This window comes from Oenanthe melanoleuca, chromosome 7 (genome assembly GCF_029582105.1).
Source record: "Oenanthe melanoleuca isolate GR-GAL-2019-014 chromosome 7, OMel1.0, whole genome shotgun sequence".
Taxonomy (NCBI): domain Eukaryota; kingdom Metazoa; phylum Chordata; class Aves; order Passeriformes; family Muscicapidae; genus Oenanthe; species Oenanthe melanoleuca.
Window position 1 is genome coordinate 17803654 of NC_079341.1, and position 21725 is coordinate 17825378.

At 37.2% G+C, this 21725-nt stretch overlaps 1 protein-coding gene across 3 annotated transcripts in view; it reads left to right on the top strand.

Annotated features, from left to right (window-relative positions):
* TLK1 (tousled like kinase 1) overlaps positions 1 to 21725 on the top strand; it is a 66769-nt gene that overhangs the window by 10653 nt on the left and 34391 nt on the right. For all 3 annotated transcript variants that reach the window (XM_056496432.1, XM_056496431.1, XM_056496430.1), the window contains exons 2-3: positions 15072 to 15190; positions 18728 to 18799. In XM_056496432.1, coding sequence (XP_056352407.1) covers positions 15077 to 15190; positions 18728 to 18799 — 186 coding nt within the window. In that variant the 5' untranslated portion in view covers positions 15072 to 15076. The remainder of the gene's footprint in view (positions 1 to 15071; positions 15191 to 18727; positions 18800 to 21725) is intronic.

The following is a 21725-nucleotide window of genomic DNA, read 5'->3' on the forward strand; positions in this document are numbered from 1 at the left end:
TTGGGAGTGTGCCACCATCCCTGCTGTACCTGAGTGGGATGTGTGCTCTCTCCTACACCAGCAGGTCACTCAGCCTGCCTTCTCCCATTGCTTGTTTCCCTTCCTGACTGGTACTGGGCTGCAAGGGTGACCTCTAGTACCGTCCTGCTTCTCTGCTTCCCCTGTGCTTCTCTAAGCAGTGTCCTCCTGCTCAGTTGCCATTTGTGCATGCTGTTGATACTGCTGGTGGGAGGGCAGTCTTTCAGTGCAGGGAGTGGGTCAGTACAGTAGGAGCTCAGCTGGAGGTGCACTCAGTGACACCGTTGTGCAAGGATGTACCCAGGATCCTCCTCCTGTGTCCCACAGCACATCACCATCAGGAGCTCTCCTGCTGTAGTGCTGGCAGCAAGGGTGAGTGTTTATGCACTTAGGATTTCACAGGCACCTGTGTCTCCAAAGACTGGAGAGGAATCCGTGTGTATCTGAAGTGTCAAAGTTTTCACTAACCACCAGTTACCACTTGAGAAAAGCTGAAATCCAGTTTTAAGGTCGTTGTGGGTAAAGTGCAAATGAGAGATTTTTGGGAAATAACAGATGTTGTTAGTGTTTTTTTAGTCTTTAATGAAATTGCTTGTGAGGTTTTTAGATTTAAGTTAAGACAAGTTGTTGCAGATGCTTTTTGTTACATCCATTGAGTCATGGAATTTATTTGGCTTGTGTATTGATGATCCAAAGATACTGAGTGGAAGAGCTTATTTCTGAAAAATAAACCATTTTTAGTGAAGTTTTCTCATTTGGTAAATAATCTCGCTAGCATGTAGCACTCACAGAACAGTATTTTGTTGTGTGAAAGCAGTGAATCAGTGTTTCAGGTAACTACCAAAATAGGTAGCATGGCTATCTATTAGGGATGGAAAGAGTTTCATTAGAGACTAGACTGATTTTATTTTAACAGTTAGACCCAAACCTGCCTGGTGCACTCAGTTATTTGTGTTGCTATTTGCTACCTATTTAGGAGTTTTCTGGTGGTTAAACTTTATCACGTGTTCATGTTTACTGTGGCAATGCAGGAGCTGGAAGAGACGAAGCTGCCAGCTCTGGGGGCATGTGGTGTGTGCTGGCCCTGCCAGCAATAGAAGCTCCTGGTGGGCACAGGCAGGGCGAGGAGGACAACTTCCAGCTCAGCCTCTTTGTTCTTCAGGGATCTGCTGTTGGTGGAACTTTCTCCTTACTGACATGTTTTTATTCAATTGCTTTGAATAGTGCTTAAGGTTTTGTCACTGGGACAGCTCACTAAACCGGCAGTCTGGGGTGGGGAGTGTGGTGGATAGCCCCATGCACCTGGAGACTTGTCAGGACCTTGGCTGTGTCTGACTCTAAGGCAGTGATCTCACTTGGACTGTTTGTGTTTTCTTACTGATGGAGGTAAGCCTGGTCTGGTTCCTCTCTTAAGCCCATCATATGTTTGGTGATAATGTATTCAGTTTTAAAGCATTTCCATGTGGTTAGCTGGTGCTTAGTTACCCCAAAGTGGATCAGTTGTGATAAATGTGCACCAGATAAAAGACATCTCAATTTGTCAGATGTTGGTAAGGTGTGCTGCTGCCTCCCAGTAGTATGGTCTGTTCTGTCTCTTTTAAGTTGGCTTGAGGAAGCAGGCTTCACAAAGCCCATCCAAGGGATTTCATGGTACTCCCCTGCCTCTGGTGTGAGCTATTTTAAAAAGAAATCCTGCTTTATCTCCTGTCAAATGGGGAGAAGAGGTTGGATCACTTTTTTTTGCTAAAAATATGCCTACAGTTGTCCACAGAAGGCAGCATAACATCCTTATCCATTAAGAATAAAAGGGCAGTAGTACTGTGAGTCTTCAGGTGCTTCTACATGGTGAATGATGTTAATTACAGGTGAGTATTTTTACTGGTGTCTTGATGTATGGTTTGAACATATACCTGAAAATATTTTGTTTCTCAATTTGTGATATCAAAGACTTATAACTCTTTCCTAATTTCTGGTTGTCCCTAGGGCTTTAACTGCATTTATGTTTTGAAGTTTTATTCGTGTGATTGCAGACTGTGTTCCACGAGGTTCGCTTTGCCAGCAAGATGGGCAGTTCTTAGGAAGGGACTGTGTTGAAATCCCTTGTGTTTTTTTCTTCTAAAACTTGAATGAAAGTGATAGTATAGCAGAAAAGAAAGCTGGTTTAAAATTAGGCAGTGAGCTTTGGATATGAGAAATGGCTGTAATGCAAATTTCTTTAACGATAATGCTGAGCAAAACTAAAACTGAATTTTTGACAGATGATTACATAGGAAGTTTCTTTGTGTGTGAACTGAGTGGGTTTTAAATTTTTAAAAATGTTCAGTACTCAAAGTTGCAACTGAATTCAATGTATACTGTTGGTATCAACAGGCTTTGTAGCTGTGCTGTTAGGAGTAAAAAGCTTGAAATAGTCCCCTCTCCAGCCTTAAACTTAAATTTTTACTGATTCATGTGTCATTTCATGTAAGTCTTTTTTTTTTTTCTCTATCTGTAAAGGGGGACAATGCTGCAAGTCCCAGAAAAATATAGGTGTAGTCATTAACATGTCGTCCTCTGTGTGTGTATAATTTGTCTAGCCATGTTCTGAGAGTCTCTCCCTACAAGGGACATTGAGGAAATGAGTTTCTTCCCATGTTTAGTGAAACTTGGATTGTTTAGGATGTAAATTTAAAAACCAAAAAACCAACCTGAAGGAACAGTAGCTAGTTGCTAGCTTCTCTGAGCATTACCTAGACAGGGTGCCTCCAAGAGAAAACTGTGAGCCATCTCACAGGTAGCATGGGCTGCTTAGCACAGGGAACAGGATCCCTGCTGCACAATGTGTGTGGTGGTTTGGGGTGAATCTTGTGATTCTGCAGTCTAAATATCTTAATATATGTTATTTTTGTTTCAGTTTTCTGTGGTTTCTATGCTGTGTGAACCATACAGGTATTTCGAAAAAGGAGGAAATAGATGGTGTTACTGGAGTTTAATACCTTTTTCTTAAAATGCTGTAGTACAAAAGCCAAAATATTTCATGTGTCTTGTAATTACAATGAGTGGTGAATTTACTGTCCTAGTTTAATCTCAGAGGTGTACTGAACTTTTTTCATATTCAATGTTAAAATTGTATGGAGGCTGATGTTCTAGTTGATCACAATGTAATAAGTGAAATAGATGAATATATTTGGAAAGACTTAGGATTTGGCTTTTTTTAGTTTCTTATTTATAGCATGCTCCTCACCATGTAATAGCAAAACCAATATAGATTAAGAGCTATGTACTGTGGTCAGCAGTTTGTCCTGTGTGCTTCAGGGAACAGGGTACTTGCCTTGAGGGTCAGTGGGCTGTGTCTGTACTTGGGGGATTTTGAAGATCATGAAGGTAGAAATGGCAGTAGGAGCTACAGAAGTAAGGAGATTTGGAATTTCAGGGAATTAACAATTGAAATGCATTTCTCTTGACACAAATGCAGCATTCAGGTACTAAATGACTGGTATTGTAACTCAGAAAAATAAATTTATTCTATTAAATTGTTGAAGGGTTTTGGCCTGCCTCTCTACCTTATGGGTAACTTAAAAAATTTTATTTGGGGAAAATGTGCAACACTTTCTTCCTTCATAGTTTACTTTTCCTGGGGAGGATGAGAACCAAAAGCCCTATGGGAAGAGACATTGCTTTGTTCCTGCTCAATAGGTTACCTCTGCTTTTAACTTCCTGTCCACTCCTTCAGACAGCAGAAGCTGCTGTTTATTTTTGATATGTGCAAAAGGCCTGTGCCATTTTAAAGTCTCACAGAACAGCCATTTCGTGGACTTGAGTGTTTAGAGCTCTCGGTTTGCTGCCTTCTGACTGAATACTGCAAATAAAATTTGCAGTACTTTCTAGTTTTTCTCTAGGTAGATGTTTCTTCTTCAGGAGTGCTTCTGGCTTTTAGTCCTTTTCAGCATAGAAATAAATGGAGGGATGGAATGTAGTGAGCCTTTTGTTCAGAGTGGGATGCATCTGAGAGTATCACAAAACTGGTGTTATCTTGTGACCTGTTAGTCTGCATCGCCAACAAGTGACCCATGAACTTGCAGTGTGCTTCTCCCTGCCTCTTCCCCAGGGGGACAGGGAGCGTCTGGTTTTGCAGCAAATGAAGCTGAAATGGGCAAATTCTGCTGCTCTCTTTCTGTTTGGATACCTTTTACAGAGTTGCCTGGAAGCAAGGGTAATTGCTGCACATTTCTCTACATAGATGAAGAGGGAGATATAGAGATAGGCAGCACGTCACCTGCATATGTGCAGCCCAGGCTGTTAGTTTTTATCTCTCTTGACATAAAGTTGTGTTCAAGGCAGATGTTTGCTACATACACAGGCAGTCTTTTAGTGTTCTGCCACAGATGTCTTGCATAACTTTGGCCAAGACAATAGGTACTTTCTGTAAAATATAAATAGGTTTTCTTACCTTACAGAGGAATTGTAAGCATAAACTTGTCTGTGAATTGTATGTCTGTTTATTTCAGTGGGAGTAGTACAGTGTAATACATCAACATTGATACTGCTCTATAGGACACTAGCAAGGACTTGTGTCTTGGACTTTTGATTGACAAAGGCAACCCAAAGGGGTGCCTTCATAATTTCTTTTAACTTTTCTTCTAACTTTGTTGCATACAGTCATAAAGCAATGTATTTAATGGCGTTTTTCTTAAGCAGAACACTGATCTTAACTCTGAAGAAAGAAAAGTTATGCTTTTGACCTTATAACTGTGTAGTAAATCTTCCCCTTTCCAGGAAAAAGCTGTGTGGAACCTAGATAGGATTGTTAAGGGCTTTTTGGGAGATTTTAAAGATGTTAGGATCACATTTATGCATGCACAGACTATGGTGGTCAGAGATGACGAGAAACGCGAGGTGGATGTGTTAGCTGGCTATCCAGCTGCTGCCAAAATGGACAGTTGTTTGGAACAAAACTTTATTAAAAGCATTTTAAAAGAGAGCTTTGTATCTCTGATTATTCTGTCACTGTAGCAGATGTTCAAATTGGATGCTGTCATTAAAAATGAGTTTTCCTGAACATGCATTTGTTTTTCAGTATCTATATATTTGTTCTACATGGAGTAAGTGCTTAGAGCAGTACTTCAGACAGTGACAGTTAACTAGTCAATAAACCTGGTATCTGGTATCACTTTCTTTAGCAGTGAAGAGGGCAAAATGGTCAGTGAGGAGAGCCTCAACAAACCTATTTCTTTATGTTTCGTTGTGGCTTTCGAGCTCTGACAGCTTGCTGTTAAGCGGTGGAAGTTGGCATTTTTGAAAAAACACCAAAATTCTTCTGCCGACTCAGAACTTGCTCTTGGTAGTTCAGAGTAATATAGAGAACAGTTGGAAGTGAGGAGTCCAGACCTTTTTAAAAAGCAAGTAAATGAGATACTTGGGATGGTACAGCAACAAATTTCAGAGAAATAGACACCATTCCTTGTAATGAACATGTTCAGGATATTGCCTGTGTAGTTTGTATATGTTCAGAGTGTTGACCCTTCAGGCTTGTTCTGCATGTAGTATTGTAGCCAACAACTTGAAATACTTGGTTTTAGGAAATTCCTTATTATTTAAACTCCTAATTGTCAGAGTTCAGAATAGCCCTTATAAATTAGGGCACTTCCAGAAGGGATATTATTCGCTGTTGCTACTTTCCCATGGTGTATTTTTTGTAGTGGCTTTTCTGTTTTTTTGATATGGGAGGGCTTTCATGATGGGAAAAGACATTGCAGACTGGGATTTTGATATAGGAAGTACACTCTAATCTTTTCTAACTCAATACTGTTTATAAAAGCCTAGAGGGGATTACTGGACATGGAGAGCGATTTTGGATGTGAGGAATTATTCTTCCAAGTGGACTGTTTTGCAGTGGGGCACAACATGTGTTTCTCTTGCAGCCCATGAACTTCTCTATTGAATTCAGTAAAGGTGTGCAAAGGAGAGGAGAGAATACAGTGAGACCAGTCTTCAGAATGTAGCCTCCTAAGTGCCATTGAGGGGTGGCAATTCCAGATAAACAATCTATTCCAGCTTTTGATCTATTAGTACAGAATTATAGAATCATCAAGGTTGGAAGAGACCTTCAAGATCATCCAATCCTACCATTAGCCTAGCACTATCATTGAAACCATTATATATCACTCAGATCCAGACACCTGTTAAACATCTCCAGGGCTGGTGAATCCACCACCTCCCTAGGCAAGTTATTCCAGTGCCTGACCACCCTAAAGGTGAAAAAAAAAAATTCTGATATTTAATCTGAATTTCCCCTGTCTCAGCTTAAGGCCATTTTTTTGTTCCTTCTCACTTAAGGCCCATAGAAGAGACTGGCCCCCACCTTACTACAGCCTTCCTTGAGGGAGCTGTAGAGAGCAATGAGGCCCCTCCTGAGCCTTCTCGAGACTAAGCAGCTCACTCAGCCATTCCCCATAGCACAGGTTTTCCAGACCTTTCACAGCCTTGCTGCCTTTCACTTGACATGCTCCAGCACCTTAATGTCCCTTTTAAAGTAAGGGACCCAGAACTGAACACACTATTCAAGGTTTGACTTCACCAATGCTGAGTACAAGGAGAAATACACTGCTTGTTCTTTCAATTGTTGTTTGTCCCTTCATTCATCACATTAAGTATTATTCAACAGACTCAGGAAGGACCTTGTCGTGGTTCTGTTGCTCATAGCAGTATTTGCTATGCTAACGCTTCCTGTACATTATGCACATGGAGGTATATTGAAAGTCTGGGAAATGGATAGATGGATACCAGGTTGAATGTTCTGTTCTATATCTTATCTTCTCTTTATTAATTATTTCACACTTACCAACTCCTATCACTAATCCCCACACTGCAAAAATAATGGCATAATAATTTCTGGAGCAAGATGAGAAAAGTTTAATTGGTGAAGAATTCCTACAAGAAAAGCTGCCAGAAAGAAAAATCTGACTAAAAACAGACCTATTATATGGTTTTACATGCCAAATAAAACTAAATATTGATTCATTTTCTTAATAATAAATAAAATTGAAATGAGACACAGCATGCCATTGTTTCAATGAGTATTGTGGAAAAAGTAGCTTTCAGACCCATCAGCATTGTTAATTTAGTCTTCAGTCTTGAAAGCTGTCACAGACATATAGGTTTTACCATTTTGTATGCTTGGATGTAATTTTTAAAGGTGCTCAATCTGTTGTGACTTTTTTTTTCCTTTTCAGGTCTTTCTCTTACATTACTGTTTGTTTTTCTTGAGTACTTCACTGCACCTTAACAGATTGTATTTACACCTATGCAGTTGTTATCTGTGGATTCGAAGGAGAGTGTAATTTCTTGTATGCAGTATTTAGGGAAAATACTGTCACTCAGAAGTTTCTGAGAATTCTTTATTGATTCAGGAGGCCCAAGCATTACTTTTGAGCCAGGTGTGTCTTTCAGGCAATTTCAGTCACATTTCCAAGGGATAGGATTGGTAGGGTGACTGAGCACTGTCTGTGCCAAGGTTGCGTGCCTGGTTTAGCCCCAGTTCCACCAGAACAGACCCGGGGATCCATTGTCCTCTCTGTTGTATGAATCACTTGCTCCCTGAACTCTGAATGAGCCATTCTGAGCTACCATCCTTGTGGCATATACTCAAAGGAGTATATGTTGTTGGTCTGTGGCCAGATTGAAGCATTGGTAGGCAACTTGTAAATTCATCTCTGCCTCTGCTGCCTACGGCCATCTGATGAGACACATAATCCTCAGGAGATCCCTAGAATACAGCGCCTAGCTGAAGGCAGGAAGAATTAAACGTTCTTAAATTGTTATCCACAAATGTCTCCTAGCTGCTCTGGAGTTGGCCCAAGTGCTTTATTCGTAAGTCTTTTTTCAAGGTGTTGGCAGGGGTTCCCTCAGGAACATATTTCTTGATAATTTTCTTCTCTTTTCCAGGTTGTTGGCCACAAAATTGAAATCCAAAAACTGGCAGCACAGGCATGAAATCTAAAGATCATTACATTTTTTTTTTTTTTTTTTAAAGTTAAAGGATTGATTTCTGTTGTAGAATGATTTGCAGAAAATTACTTATCTATCCAGCACCAGAGTTTTCTTTATTTTAGATCAAATTTCTGGACTGTTGAACTGTTGGGAAAAGTGAAATAAACAATGTTGAAGGGCTACAGTAATTTTAAAAAGATTTCCAAAAGTGAATAGAGTGCTGCATCTTGGGGAGTGTAGGGACATGGAATATTTTCCTGTTCTTTGGGCACCAGAAAAGTTAATTTTGTTTAACCCAGCAATCTATCCAAAATGCACTTCCTTGTCAACTTCTTAGTCCATGAAAAATTGGTTAGAAGTTACTATGTTTTGGGGTATTTTTTTCTCCACATCAGAAAAACCTTTAATTCTCTTAGTGTTTTAATAAGTTTCCATCCAACAATTATGAAACTACGAAATTATTAAAACAATTATTAAATAATCAGCATATATAAATTTATAATGTTTGTCCAAAACTGCTGTCTTTTTATGTTCATAGGAAAGATATTTTTTTTTCTAATACTTTTAGATTTTCCACAGTTGTGCTTTTTAAGGCCAAAATTTGGCAGTTAGATTATTTCCCTCCCACAGGTGTAATGTAGACCAAAGCCTGATCTGTCTGCTAATTATCTGTCTTTTACCCCTCATTCCCTTTTAAATTAATAAGAGAAGCCTGTTAAGTTCACCTAGGCACCCTAGCAGTTTTGGGGGATGTCTGCTGTGTTATGTGCTTCAGTGTTCTCAGGTGCTGAGAAGTACTGCATTTTCACTCTTGATTAATTAAATGGATTCTGTTTTTTCTTTACCCTGGGCTTAAATATGTCTCTCTGTCATTAGGATTTTCTTACCTTTTATGATCTTTTCAAAAGGCTAGTTTCACTTGAACATCAGGATATATTTTTATCTTTTCCTGTTTCATCTACTGCCACTGTTAACTTCAGCTACAGCTAAGGTTTTCAACTTGAATGTAGTGCCCTGAACTTTTTCATGCTACCTGTTGTTTGGAGATTGTAGTAGCTACATGGTCTTTTACAGAAGTTAATCCTGTTCCTTAGGAAGTTGGTGATTTTAAGCATTTCTATACTCAGGTTAAACTTTGTCAGTAGTAATCTGAAGCTGTTTGTTAAGTATTTTGGAAAAGCTTTGGCAAGTGATGTCCTCTAGGCTTTGGATTGTCTGGACATAAATATAGTTCTGGGATTTTATTTTATTTGCTTTGCCTTAAATCTCAGAGATTGTCTTTCTCTGCCCTGCTGACTGCTGATTTCGATTGTGTGGGACCTTCTTGACTTCAGGATTGTGATTCACGTTGAATGGTGATGCACTTCAAAGCCTTCTGCTAAGAATGGGCTGTACTTTTGCTGTTACTTGAAATTGAACTCTTCTCAAATTAAAACTCTTGGCTTTATGCCATTATACTAGCATCTCAACCTGATTTCTTAGCCCATAAGTAATTTTCAAGGCTGTTTCCAGTTCTGTTCTCTGTGATTCCCAAAGCACACAGTGGAAAAGAGACTATTCAAGACATGGTTTTGCAACGCAGGTCAACTTTGTGAGTTTTTGTTTTTTTATTAATGTCTCAACTTCACTGCCCAAATGTTCTATTTTAGATTGAACAGGTGTCATTTTCCAATTTAGAAATCAAGATTTCCAGTCATTCCATACAGTTTCATGTTAGTTGGTTTGCCTTGCTTTTTCACTTGGCTAAACTGGTATTTTAGTGCTTCCTCTATTCCTTGACTGACAGCTTGTTCTGGGTCACTTTATTTTCCATTGGCTTTTTTAAAGCATTGAAAGTATAATCTGGAAGAGACTCGGATCAACATTTACCTAACTACATAATAGTTTATTACCAAGTAGTTTGTTTTCTTGGAGGCAGAAATATTAGCTTCATTAGCCTATTTTCCTGGAAATGAAATAGTCCTCTCTGGTTGGTTCTGCAGTAAGGGAAGCCCAGACTTTCAGAAAGATAGGCAAGAAGAATGAAGTTGAAAGCATAGTTTGATTTGGTTTTGGGTTTGGTGTGGGTTGTTTTTTTTTCCCTAAATGAAACAAGAGAAAAGCTCTATTGAAAGGAAATACATGTGGATGCAGATATGTATCTTCATGTTGGTGAACAGAGAAAAGCAGCTGTGTGGCCTCATTTTTAAGAGACTGCTTAAGGGTTTAAAAATCTGGGTTTAGTAATTTTTTTGTAGTCGGTTCTGCATTTGATATTTTAAAGCTTTCCTTTTACCAGCTTGCTAGTAAATGTGTATTCTAGAATAACAAGAGCCATCATACTCCATTGCTAGGAAGTTAAATTCAAGATAGTGGGATAAATACATATTTAGGATATTCCAAATTGAAATAAACCATTACTTAAGGACTTCAAGGATTGCATTGCAGTGCTGTTAAACAGTGGTTTCTATACTTGGAATGGTTACCATGCTTAAAGTCTGGTTTGATACCTTTAAAGGAATCTTGATGAAAAAGCTAAGGATAAAAGATAAGGGATTGAGGGCAAAAAAATTCCCTGCTTTCCAGGCTGCTGTTCCTGCTACTGGAAATGTGTACACTGCCCTCCCTGCCTCATTTTTTGCCCCTTTCCCTTTTAGTTGTATATTAGTTAGAATTACTGTTCTAAAGGATGCTACTGCCGTTGAGGATGACTACACAGCACCAATATTATCAAAGTTAATGTGAAGTTTTCATGAAAAGATGCTGCACATAACTCCCATACCGTGTGCGTTACCATAAAATCTGAGCTAGGAGCACATCAGGAAATTCAATTTACATTTGAGCTTTTGTTAAACTGTCTTTTTCTATTCAACAGATAGGTCTCTGTATTGAAGTATTTTGCTTTGGCATTAAAAGCTATATGCATATAAATGCATTAAAGAAACCAGACCAAACCAGTTTGGCTTTCACTTAAGTGAAAGGTGGTTTGTGCTGGCCTTGAATTCAGGAGAAGGGGGCCTCAATCTAATCTGGAGAGTTGTTCTAAGAAGAATCTGGCTTCTGCATAATGAACTTCATCTTCATTGTAGAAAGCTGACAATGTGTGAAGCTGTTGATCTTTTTTCATTTCAAAGCTGTAATTGATGGCCAGTTAATAAGAGTCAATACAGGGTAATAAGAGAGTCAAGGATAAATACTGAGTTGTGGAGCTTGACTCCATATTTGGTGGAAAAGAAAAATAATTTGATCAGTCAGCGCTTTGTGTTTGATCTGCAGTGCTGCTCTATGTAGTCTACCAGTGTTCAAGGTAGAGGTTGTAGTACAAGAGTATCACAAAAGATGCAGTTTTAGAAGGTGAAGAATAATTGCAGCTGCAGCTCTCTGCCGAAACTTTTCTCCTAAAATACCAGTTTTATTGAGGCCTGAGCAAGTACTTGGTTAAATAAGTGGATCATTTGCATGTATTTGTGTATTTGGGGGTGTAGAGCCTTGGGATACAGGTGTAGTTGCACTTCACTGTTTTTTGGTCACGGTTCTGAAGTGTTCTAACTGCCACGGAGAATCCTTTGAAGCTTTTCATCTCTGTTTTGCTAAGGTAGAGTACAGTGTAATAGATTATACCAAATGCCATGGAAAAGTTTGCAGATTGCTTCTCTGACTTAGAACTTTGACTTTTGGCATACCCCATTGCTTAAGAAATTCTCAGAGAAATTTGGAGTTCTTTTCAAAAAAATCCTGCTAAAAATGTCATTTTCATATTTTATATTAGTTTTTAGAGAAGAGGCTCTTTATAGTTCTGATAAATTAATGTGGAGGATACCAGCACTCCACAAAAATACAAAAGCAAAAACATGTTGATAATTTAAAAAACCCCAAAAAACTATCAGAAGCAACATACAGAATCTAATGTAATGGTTACAAGGAATAAAGAAATGTAGTTTTTTAGGACTCTTCTGCGAATTTCAGGTAATCTTCCAGGTGTTCTTTGGAAGATAGTAGAAGTTTGAATGGAGGTGTGTGGTAGCAATGCTTTCCTTTAGCACCATGGTAAATATGCTGTAAGTACTTGTGTAATGTGGTTGGATGTCCTTTGAGTTAGTGAGTTGGCCTTCAGGTGTAGGAATGACATTAGTTGAAAGAAGAAGTCTGGGTGTGTTTTCAGGACTGTAAGTTATGTCAGTCTTGTTGGTGGCAAGGCTGTGAGCAGGAGATTTTATAAAATCTAATGCTTAAGAAAAAATTATATCTCCCTTACATTTAATATGTAATTTTTATAATTTAAAAAAAAAATTGCCCTCACAAAAATTTGCCTTAAAACTGCCAGTGCTTTTAAAAATAGGTAACTTGTGTTGAGAAATGAAGAGTTGTACAGACCTACTTGTTTTTGATAAAACAGCTGTGTGTTTGAATGTGGATGGTGTATTTAAATTACAACATAAATGGGAAAGGTAGTTCTTGGGATCCTTCCTGGGATTTCTCTCTGTTGAAATAAAGTTTGAATCCAGCTTTTCTGTCTTGTCCTTTAAATCACAAAGATAGCACAGTGCCTGTTGCTTTATGGTTTTGAATATTTAACAATAACAAAACCCGCCTAACATAATAGCAAGAAAAACACTTCGGCAGAAATAATGAAGAGAAAGCAGTGCATTCATTAGTGTATGTAGGCTCCAAAATCTGAGCAGAAAGAAGAAGGGTTATACTTTTTCTGTGCTGTGGATTGCCCCTTTATGTGCTACGTCACCATTCTGACCAGTGAGTTGACCCAGGGGTCCTGATCTCTTTAGTGCATTAGTATCTTGACACAGTACATGAGACCTGCAGTACTTCAGATGAGCCTTAGCTATCCAGTGATTATAGCAGAATGTATACATGGTTTTGTAATTGCTGGAGTTACAGCAGTAGTTTTGAGTGGTCGTTGAACTTCTGCGGGCAGTCAAATAGGCTAATAAATCAAAATATTGCTAGCCCTGCTTCATTAAATGGTTTACTTTGCTAAACTAAAATGCTTTTTTTCAGAATAGCATACACTTAAAAACTTCTGCTATAACAAAACAATAATAATTTAAACTTTCCTCTCAAATCTATTATGATTAACTTTTTATGCTTTTTCATAGCAATACTTTCCCATTAAGATATAGATTACATATATATATACTGGGAAAGACATGCTGAACATCTCTGGTTAAAAAAAATATTCTCACTGCATGGTCTATAAATGTAAGAAATATTTTTTATGCATATGAGAAGTGTTCAATTTGTTATAGAAATCCTTGAAAGCAGTACACAAGCACAGTTTAGAGAGTAAGAGTTTAGAGGATTCCTGGTTGTTCTGCACTCAGTTTACATGTACATACGCCAACACTTTTAAGCACAGGGAGTTTACAATTGAAGGGATGTAGAAATTGGAGAAATTTTTACTAAGCAAGTTCAGTAGCACCGTTACAACTGCAGAAAAGTCAGCTGCGGTTTGAAACTGTGTAATTCCCCTGCGTTTTTGGAAGAGTCCTCCAGTTCTGTCTGTGGCTGTGTTTGGGTGTAGTAACAAAATATGATATCTCCAGCCTGCCACTCACTGTTTGATTTTTCAAAAGAAGACTCTGCCACAAACACATTTCCTGGATGTTTCCTTACCAGCTGTTTATGTCTTGGTGTGATTTTCTTCCATTGGAGGAAGAACTGTTACCAATTTCCATGGGAAGGGAGTGCTGACACCACACCTGCCATCATCTGCTTTCCTACAGAATAGGGGCAACTTGAATTAGCCAAATAGCAGAACCAGTACTTTCTATTCCAGAGGGCTTAGCTCTATGGCCCAGAGTAGCCACAATGTCAGAAGGGTTTGTCTAGGGCTTGAATGCTGAAGATTTTGAGATACCTAAGAATCCCGTAAGAAAGTGTCCTTTGACTTAATAATAGCAAGGGAAAAGCTATGTTGGTGCATTGGTTAGAATGTTTAGCTGATGAGTAGAGGTTTATAGCAGCAGTTAAACTTTGAAAACTAGTTTTCACAAAAACAGAATTTCAGAAGGTTTTTTTCATGGCACCATTTATTTCTGAACTGCCGTGTTGTCCTGTGGGACTGAAAAGCACCAACTTGGTTGTGTCTTGGTTGGAAAAAATTGAGGCTATTTTACCATGTAGTACTTGAAGGATGTGCTGTTACAATAGTGCATTAAGACTTCGACATGAAATATCTTATTTAAAATAAAGCAACTGAAATGTTTCCAGTTGAAGATAAACTGAATGTTCAAGTAGTTGAAAATATTAAAAAACACAGAATGCAGTTTGTGTAAATATGGAAGACTTATTTGTCTACATCATCTTTCAGACTCATTAAACAGCCATAAGTGATTTAAATACAAATTAGGAAGCTGCACATCATGTTGCAGCCTACTCATGTAGGCTGAGCTCATCAGAAACTCCTTTTGTTCCTCCATTTCCTTCCACCTTACTTTCCTTGCAGATGCCAGCAGTACTGCTTTACCCCATTTACAGGGCTCTGTCAAAGCCATCACCTTTGCAAGGGTCTCTGTTATTCTTGGCTCCTTTATTATTGCTGATCCTGCTCCTTTTTTCTCTGACCTTTGGATCTCCATGTAACACTGCATTCCTTTGCATGTGTTGAGGACTGTGATCTACCTTCTGATTTTCCCTTTTTTTTCCCCTATAATTCTTGCTTATTGATCTTTGACATTGATAGTCTAACATTTAAATAATACCAAAAACCAGAGCTTTGCAAAATGCATTGCAGAATTGGGAGGTTTTATGCTGGAAAATATTTTGTTCCTGTCAGCTAGTTTTTAATCTATAAATAATTGCCTGGTTGGCGTATTGCATACTGCAGACTCTGTGTCTCTTACATGCATCTAACAGGTTCTAGTTTTCTACCAGAATTGACAAGGCTATTCTGATATGCAGAACTTGCCACAAAATTTTTGTAATTCCTTGAGTGCTTTGGTTATTAGGTAACAGATGGTGAGTCATTGTCAAGTTGAGGGTACAAATCCTTCCTTTGCATAGGCCAGCGGTATGTTTGGCTTGTTTGTTAAATATTCCACTGCAAATATTAGGAAATGTAATGAATTTATATATGTATTTTTTTTTAGGAGCAATGGATGAACTTCATAGCCTGGACCCAAGAAGACAGGAATTGTTAGAGGCAAGATTCACAGGAGTAGTAAGTGGCAGCACTGGGAGTACTGGAAGTTGCAGTGTTGGAGCTAAAGTAAGTCCTAAGAGCAGTCATTCAGATCTGCCATGTTTGAAATACTAATTTATCTCACACCATCTCATTTTCATATTGTCGATGTGATTTACTTGTAAAAGCATTGGATTGAAAGAGGCTCTCAGAAAAATCCTGGTTTGTCTGTTATTTTGCTTTAGCATGTGATTGTTTATCTTGAACCTTTCTGTGACATGGACATTGAATTGTTCTTAAAAACACTGAAGAATGCGTTTATACACGCTCTTTTGTGATTTTGCTATACTGCACATGTGATCAGAGATGGAAAATTTTCCCAGTATTTAGGTGGAGTTGTCTTTGCTGCAGATGACTATCTACTTAACAGTTCCACTTGAAATAGACATGGGGAGTCTGGTGTGATGTCTGTTTATAAGATCAGAATTTTTTGAAGATTAATGCATATAGGTAAACAAATTACTTCAACATTTCCAGACTTTTATATCAATTTCACTTACTTTTATTGTAGACTTCTTGTCCTTTAGTATCTAAGGCAGGATGCAGCACTTAAGGAAGAACCTTATGAACATTGAATAATTACCTTCCATATGTTGTATATTTCCCTGCAGTTCATACATCTACAAAATAATTTTGTCTTTGTTGCATATTCTGTTCACGTTACTGGCTTCAGCTTCCAAGACTGATTTCTGCAATACTATTGCCTAGCCAGAAGTACTCCATTTTGTGTTTGTGCATTTGAATGTTCTCCATCAAGTATAGTGTGTCAATAAACTGATATTAAAAAGGTGTAATACTAATTTTTTTAGGCTCATTTCCCTCGTGACTAAATTACTTCTGAATTCTGTTTCCAAAATATTTGCAGTGTCCTCATGTTTTAAGTGCTTTACACAGACTTGTGGTATTTTTAGCTTTCTATGCTGTATTTTAGTTACCGGTACAGATTACAGAACAAAATGCTCCCTGATAGCAGACATGGATGAAATTTCTGAAGACATGTCATGCATTGATGACTATGAACAAACTACATGGAATTGAAATTATTACATAGTGATCTTGTGTCATATCTTAATTTGCTTTGGAGAGTGATATGAAGGTAATGGTCACAAAGCTGTAAAAGGGTGGCATATTTTACTACCATTTAAACCAAGAAGTGAGTTAAATAGTTGGGGGAAGAAATGAAGTTGAATTGACACAGTGACATTGATGCACTGTTCAATTGTCTTCTCATTATTGTGTGCCAATTGTGTGCTTTCCATATCTTATGCTTAAAAATCTTAGCAGGACACAAACACAATAATTTTGACCCATCTTTGCTTATTTATTCCTTGGGTTCTCTAGTACTGCTTACTCACCTGATTAATTAACTAATTTTAATAACTCAGGTAGTTGCTCATAATTCAAGTTACTATTCTTTTTTATTACTAGATCTGTACTTCTAACTTCATTTGACTTTTACTTTTTGATACAGCTGATTTGGTCACTTGCTTTATTACAAATTTCCCCTCATAATATGTCTACTGCTGTATGTGTAATACATTTTTTTAAAAGGCATTATCGAGTTTCTTGGGGTTCCTCTTCTTTAAACTTTGATTCCCTGTGAGTCACTGCTTACCATTTCCATAGGTCTGTTGAAGTCTTTTTTGTTGTCTGTTGCTCAGCTCATTTTAACTGTCAGCCAAATTACATTCCACTTTCAGATTCTCTGTTTATTCATCCAAGTTAGCCAGAAAAAGAAATTTCAAATAACTAATTTCCTTTTTCACTCTGTCATGGAAAAAATAAATTTCTTGTCCCTGATGCATTCCAAGATTTGTATCTCATCCACTTGTTTTCCAAATGGATATCTAAATGAAGTAGTGTTTTTTTAATACTTTCAAATGCTTTGGTAAATGTTTGCAGAAGATATACTGTTACTACTGTTTTCTTATAGATGCAGATCTTCATTTAAGACACTGTTGTTCTTACCTTCTAGTCCTGTGATTTGTTACACCATCAGTAAAACCACAATTATATCAGTTTTGTTTGTATTTCTTTTATTTGTGATCATTCAGTGTATCCATGCAGATAATCTGAAATATAGTAGCTGATCTGGGCTCTGTTTGGAAAAAAATGCTTTTTAAAAACTATAGTCTGTAGTCTTGGTGGGGAGTATTCAGATGGGCTTATCTGATTCTTATTTAAAAAAACTGATAAAACATTTTTGATCTGATGTGCAGAGGTAACTGGGAAAATGTGAATTTTAAATATAACATCCATTGATCTGCCTTCACTTTGAAGGCCAAAATGAGGAAACTTCTTTGTGCACAAACCCAAATCCCCATGTACCAGATTCTAATTTTCCTGAACTAGCAAGACAATACAGAGTTTGCAACTGCACTCTAATGGTTATTTTTTGAAATATGCTAGGTCATTATTTTCTTCTAGTAATTAAACTGAAATGGATTCTTATTTATTGGGAATACTCTTTTGAAAGGCTACCCTTACCCACCGTTTTGCTAAAGAGTTTTGGAATTTCTGGGTGGAAAAAGCCCATCATGTTCAAGCTTTTTCAGTAAGCAAGGCTGGAAATACAAATGTAGGTTACTGATATTATTGTTGTATCTGGCTTGGATGACCAGATACTGACACAAGGTAAGGAAGAACTACCTGCAGACATTTCTGTACTGGAGACTGCCCTGGGGGTGAAAACATACATGGAAATTTTGTGTGTTTAATTAACATTTCTCTGGAAATTGTAATTCAGAGATGATCTAGCTATTCAGATGTCACAGATGAGTACTGTCCTGCAAACTGATATAGGGCTGGAATTTAATGCTCAGGAGCAAACTGCCTTGGAGCTAATTTCACTTCAAAGTGTTTGTTCTGCCTTCTTCTAGAAAAGAGACCAGTCCATCAGTATAAGAGTTTTGGTGTTTTTTTTTATTGAAAAGACACTCAGCTGATGATGACTCATTAAAATGTCCTTATGACATGCTGTGTTCGAAAGATCTCTGAATAAATCAGCCTTAGTAAATTTCTAAATAAATATTGTGATTTGGGACTATATCACTACTTTGTGGGGTTTTTGTAGTGTTTTTTGTTTGTTGGTTTGTTTTCTTCCCTCACTAATGTAAGTTTATTGTGTTGGGGGAAATAATATGTTTTTAGAATGTAGACTAATAGTGTCAAGAGGTTTTAATTTTCTCCGAGACAGACCAGACTATTGCAAATATTATTTTTAAAATCTATTCCACAACAGAAAATTAAAACCTATTTTAATTAACACCTCATTTTCTTAAAAAAATTGAAAAATTCTAGTAGTCTCCAGAACGTTCTCCTGTGGTTTTGAATATTCTAGGGTTTTATTTGGCTTAGAAGCAATAGAAATTCAGAATTCACTGTGCTGTGTCAAAATATCCACCTGTCAAACTTCCTGTCCCTCTTTCAAGTCACAAGTGCTCTACAGTTCATTTTTCCATGAGAGCATGAAATGACTGTTACTTGTTGTAACTGTGAGTGCTAACAGTGGTTTGTGTTTTATAATTCTGCATGTAATGTTGAGTATTTTATTTGTCTTGGTAGGCCTCAACAAATAACGAGAGTTCAAATCACAGCTTTGGAAGCTTGGGATCTTTAAGTGATAAAGAATCAGAGGTGAGTGTATGGGGCAGATTCATTATTAGCTCAGAATTTTAATACTAACAAGTAATTTTTTCTCTCTTCTACTTGATGCCTGATATTGTATAGAAGCTTTTAAAGTAAAATGCAGACTACTCAGATGGATAGGAAAGAGCATAAATTACTGGAAGACATTATCTCTTGGAAGAGGAACCATGACTGGAAGAAGTCAGTTTCTGTGGATTTTGGTCATGAAACTAGCTGCTTCTACATCTCTGCTATCTGTGTAGTCATGGTCTGAGGGTGCATACAGCTTTTAGAGCTGAAAATGCTTGTATGGTTTGTTGTCTTTTGTTTCATAGGTAATAAGTGTTTCATCAGCAGGGATAACTTCCACTGATCTTGGGATGAATCCTTGAAAATACTCTAGAAACTAGTTTACTGTGTTTTCTTTTCAAATATGGATTTATGCCAAGGACAAACATCCTTAGTAGCTGTCATCTTTATTTATAAAAGCTGCAGTTGTCACTGTGTATTTTCTTACCTAAATCCAGTTTGTAATAAAAAAAAAAAGGATTAATGCTTTTATTAGATTTAAATGTGCAGAGCTCAGACTTCCCTTGAATAGAATATTTCCCTCTTAGTGATGAGCATTGATACAGTTGCACTAATACTACAGCTCTTAGAATTTACCTATTTTGGGGTCTGTGAGTCCCTCTGACAGTTTTGTCTCTGTGTGTCACAGATTGTGTGGATAAGATTATATCCTTTGTAACCAAGAGTTGATTTCTAGCCTAGGCTAGACCATGTGTGACAGTGTGTCATGCTGGAGAGATGGTTATTTGGAATGTGCTGTTGGTGTTACTTTCACATGTCAGAACTTTGAGGCCTAATTGTTCATTTGCTCAGTCACTACAAGATGCTTTTTTACTGGGCTGCCAGCAAGTTAATTTAATTAGTTCCTAAGGCTGATACCTTATAAATAAAAGTTCTGTATGTGTGATTTGTTTTTCTTGTTGAAAAATACTGCTATGTTTTTTTTCTCCACTCACCTTTCCCAGCTGGATTATGCATCCAACTGCATAGACTGTTTTCTTAACCGGAAGATTCTGTCTGCCTGTTGTTTTTATTCATGGCTTTTCCTAGAAATACTCTGGGCAGTGATGCAGTTCTGTTGTAGGTGTGGGAATGGAAATGTGCTGCAGTAGCCTGAAGGTTATGATGCATTATTGCAATTCCTTGACAGAAATACATGTCTGTGAGTAGTTGAGTGATCTCAGAACACTGACTAGATGTATAATAAGCTTTTGGTGTAGGAAAACATTATTTTACAGTTCTATACATGAGATACAGAGGCAAAGCTTTTCCAAGGCATGTGAGTTTGAAAGTCTCTGCACTGTGTTTTAACCTCAAGCCATGCTTCTGGGCAAGGACAATATTTTGTCTTTTAACTATTCTAAGACTTGTATTCTAAAATAGAATCAGACTTCTTTTTTGAAAATGTCTCTTCTCCATTGCACAGTGAAAGATGGGTCCTAATGACATGGAGTAGCAAAATACATTTTCTTGACTTTTTCAGAAGTTGTTAGTTGTATTTACTTAAATTATAATTGTAGTAGCAAGTATGCTAATAAATTTTTACAGTTCTTAAAATTACATCTGATTATTTATATACTAAAGTACCATAAAAAGTAAGCTGTAGGTCTTAGTATTGCAAACAGGTTGTGGGATTGTTTAGTGTTGGTTTTTGTTTGTTTTAATTGCCAGACCTTAGAGGTTTCATAGTAATAGTGATGGTAATGTGGAAATAGGAAGACTTGCTTATTGGGAAGCAGTGCCATCATTTGGCATTGTAAGAGCACTGTTTTAATACAATAGGTTTTGAGAGGAAAGAAAAGTAGAAATTAAAATCTCTGAATCATTGAAATTAATTTCTAGCAAGAGTGTCAATTTCTGATCAAACCCTGATGATATTTATGTCATTACTCTGTACTTTCATCATGAAGCACATTAAATCTGTGAATGTGAAGGGAAGACTCAGGGGAAACACAGTGAAATTGAGGGGAAAACTAGGATCAAGACCAAGATGTATGAGGCTCTGCTAATATGCCAAGCTCTGTGTGACTTTAATATAACTCTACAGTTTAGCATTGGATAATGTTAAAACTATTTTATCTTGATTATGAAGTAATAAGATTTTAATCTTGGCTATATGTAAATACTTCAGCAGGTACAGAAAGTAGCTTCAGTCTTCATTTATCAGGGAAATACTCCCTAGCCCCATTAGTCTTCAGTTTCTTGTAATTCATATGACTCCATTCATTAGGAAGGATTTTGGAGTACATTTTCTAGTGATTGATGTGTGCTGTACATTATCATGCGAATTTTGTGCTTTGAAAAGGGGAACATGACCTTGTTGAGTAACCTCATTAATAACCTCATTAGTGTGCTAGTACTTTTTACTTTGGAAGGTTAAATTAAACACTGAAAGAAATCAGAAGAGCTTAAGGAAATAGACTTTTATGAATTACTTGAGTTTTAAAACTATAAACCTCTTTAAATGGCTGTTTTTTAAATACAAACCACAGCAACTAGAAACCAGTTTTGGTGGGGGAAATCTTACGTGTTTGGTCATTAATTAGCTTGTAAATATTTTTTTTCTTTTTTTTTTTCTTGATATGGTAAATAAAAATGACTACATTGCAATGTAACTGCAAAATTAAAAATTGTAAAACAAGAATAACATGCAAATACTTGGTTAAGCAGTTTCAATTTAGTTCATGGAAAGGCAGCTATTACATATTTACCTGGCAATAATTCCAAATTATTAAAGTAAAATTTCTAAGCTATGCTTTCTGCTTTTCAAATCAATAGTCTTGAGATAATTCTGTTTCCAGGAGTCTGTGTTGTATACTCTGCTAGTGTGTGATAGCACTGTAAAAAATGCAGATGTCAGTTGGAT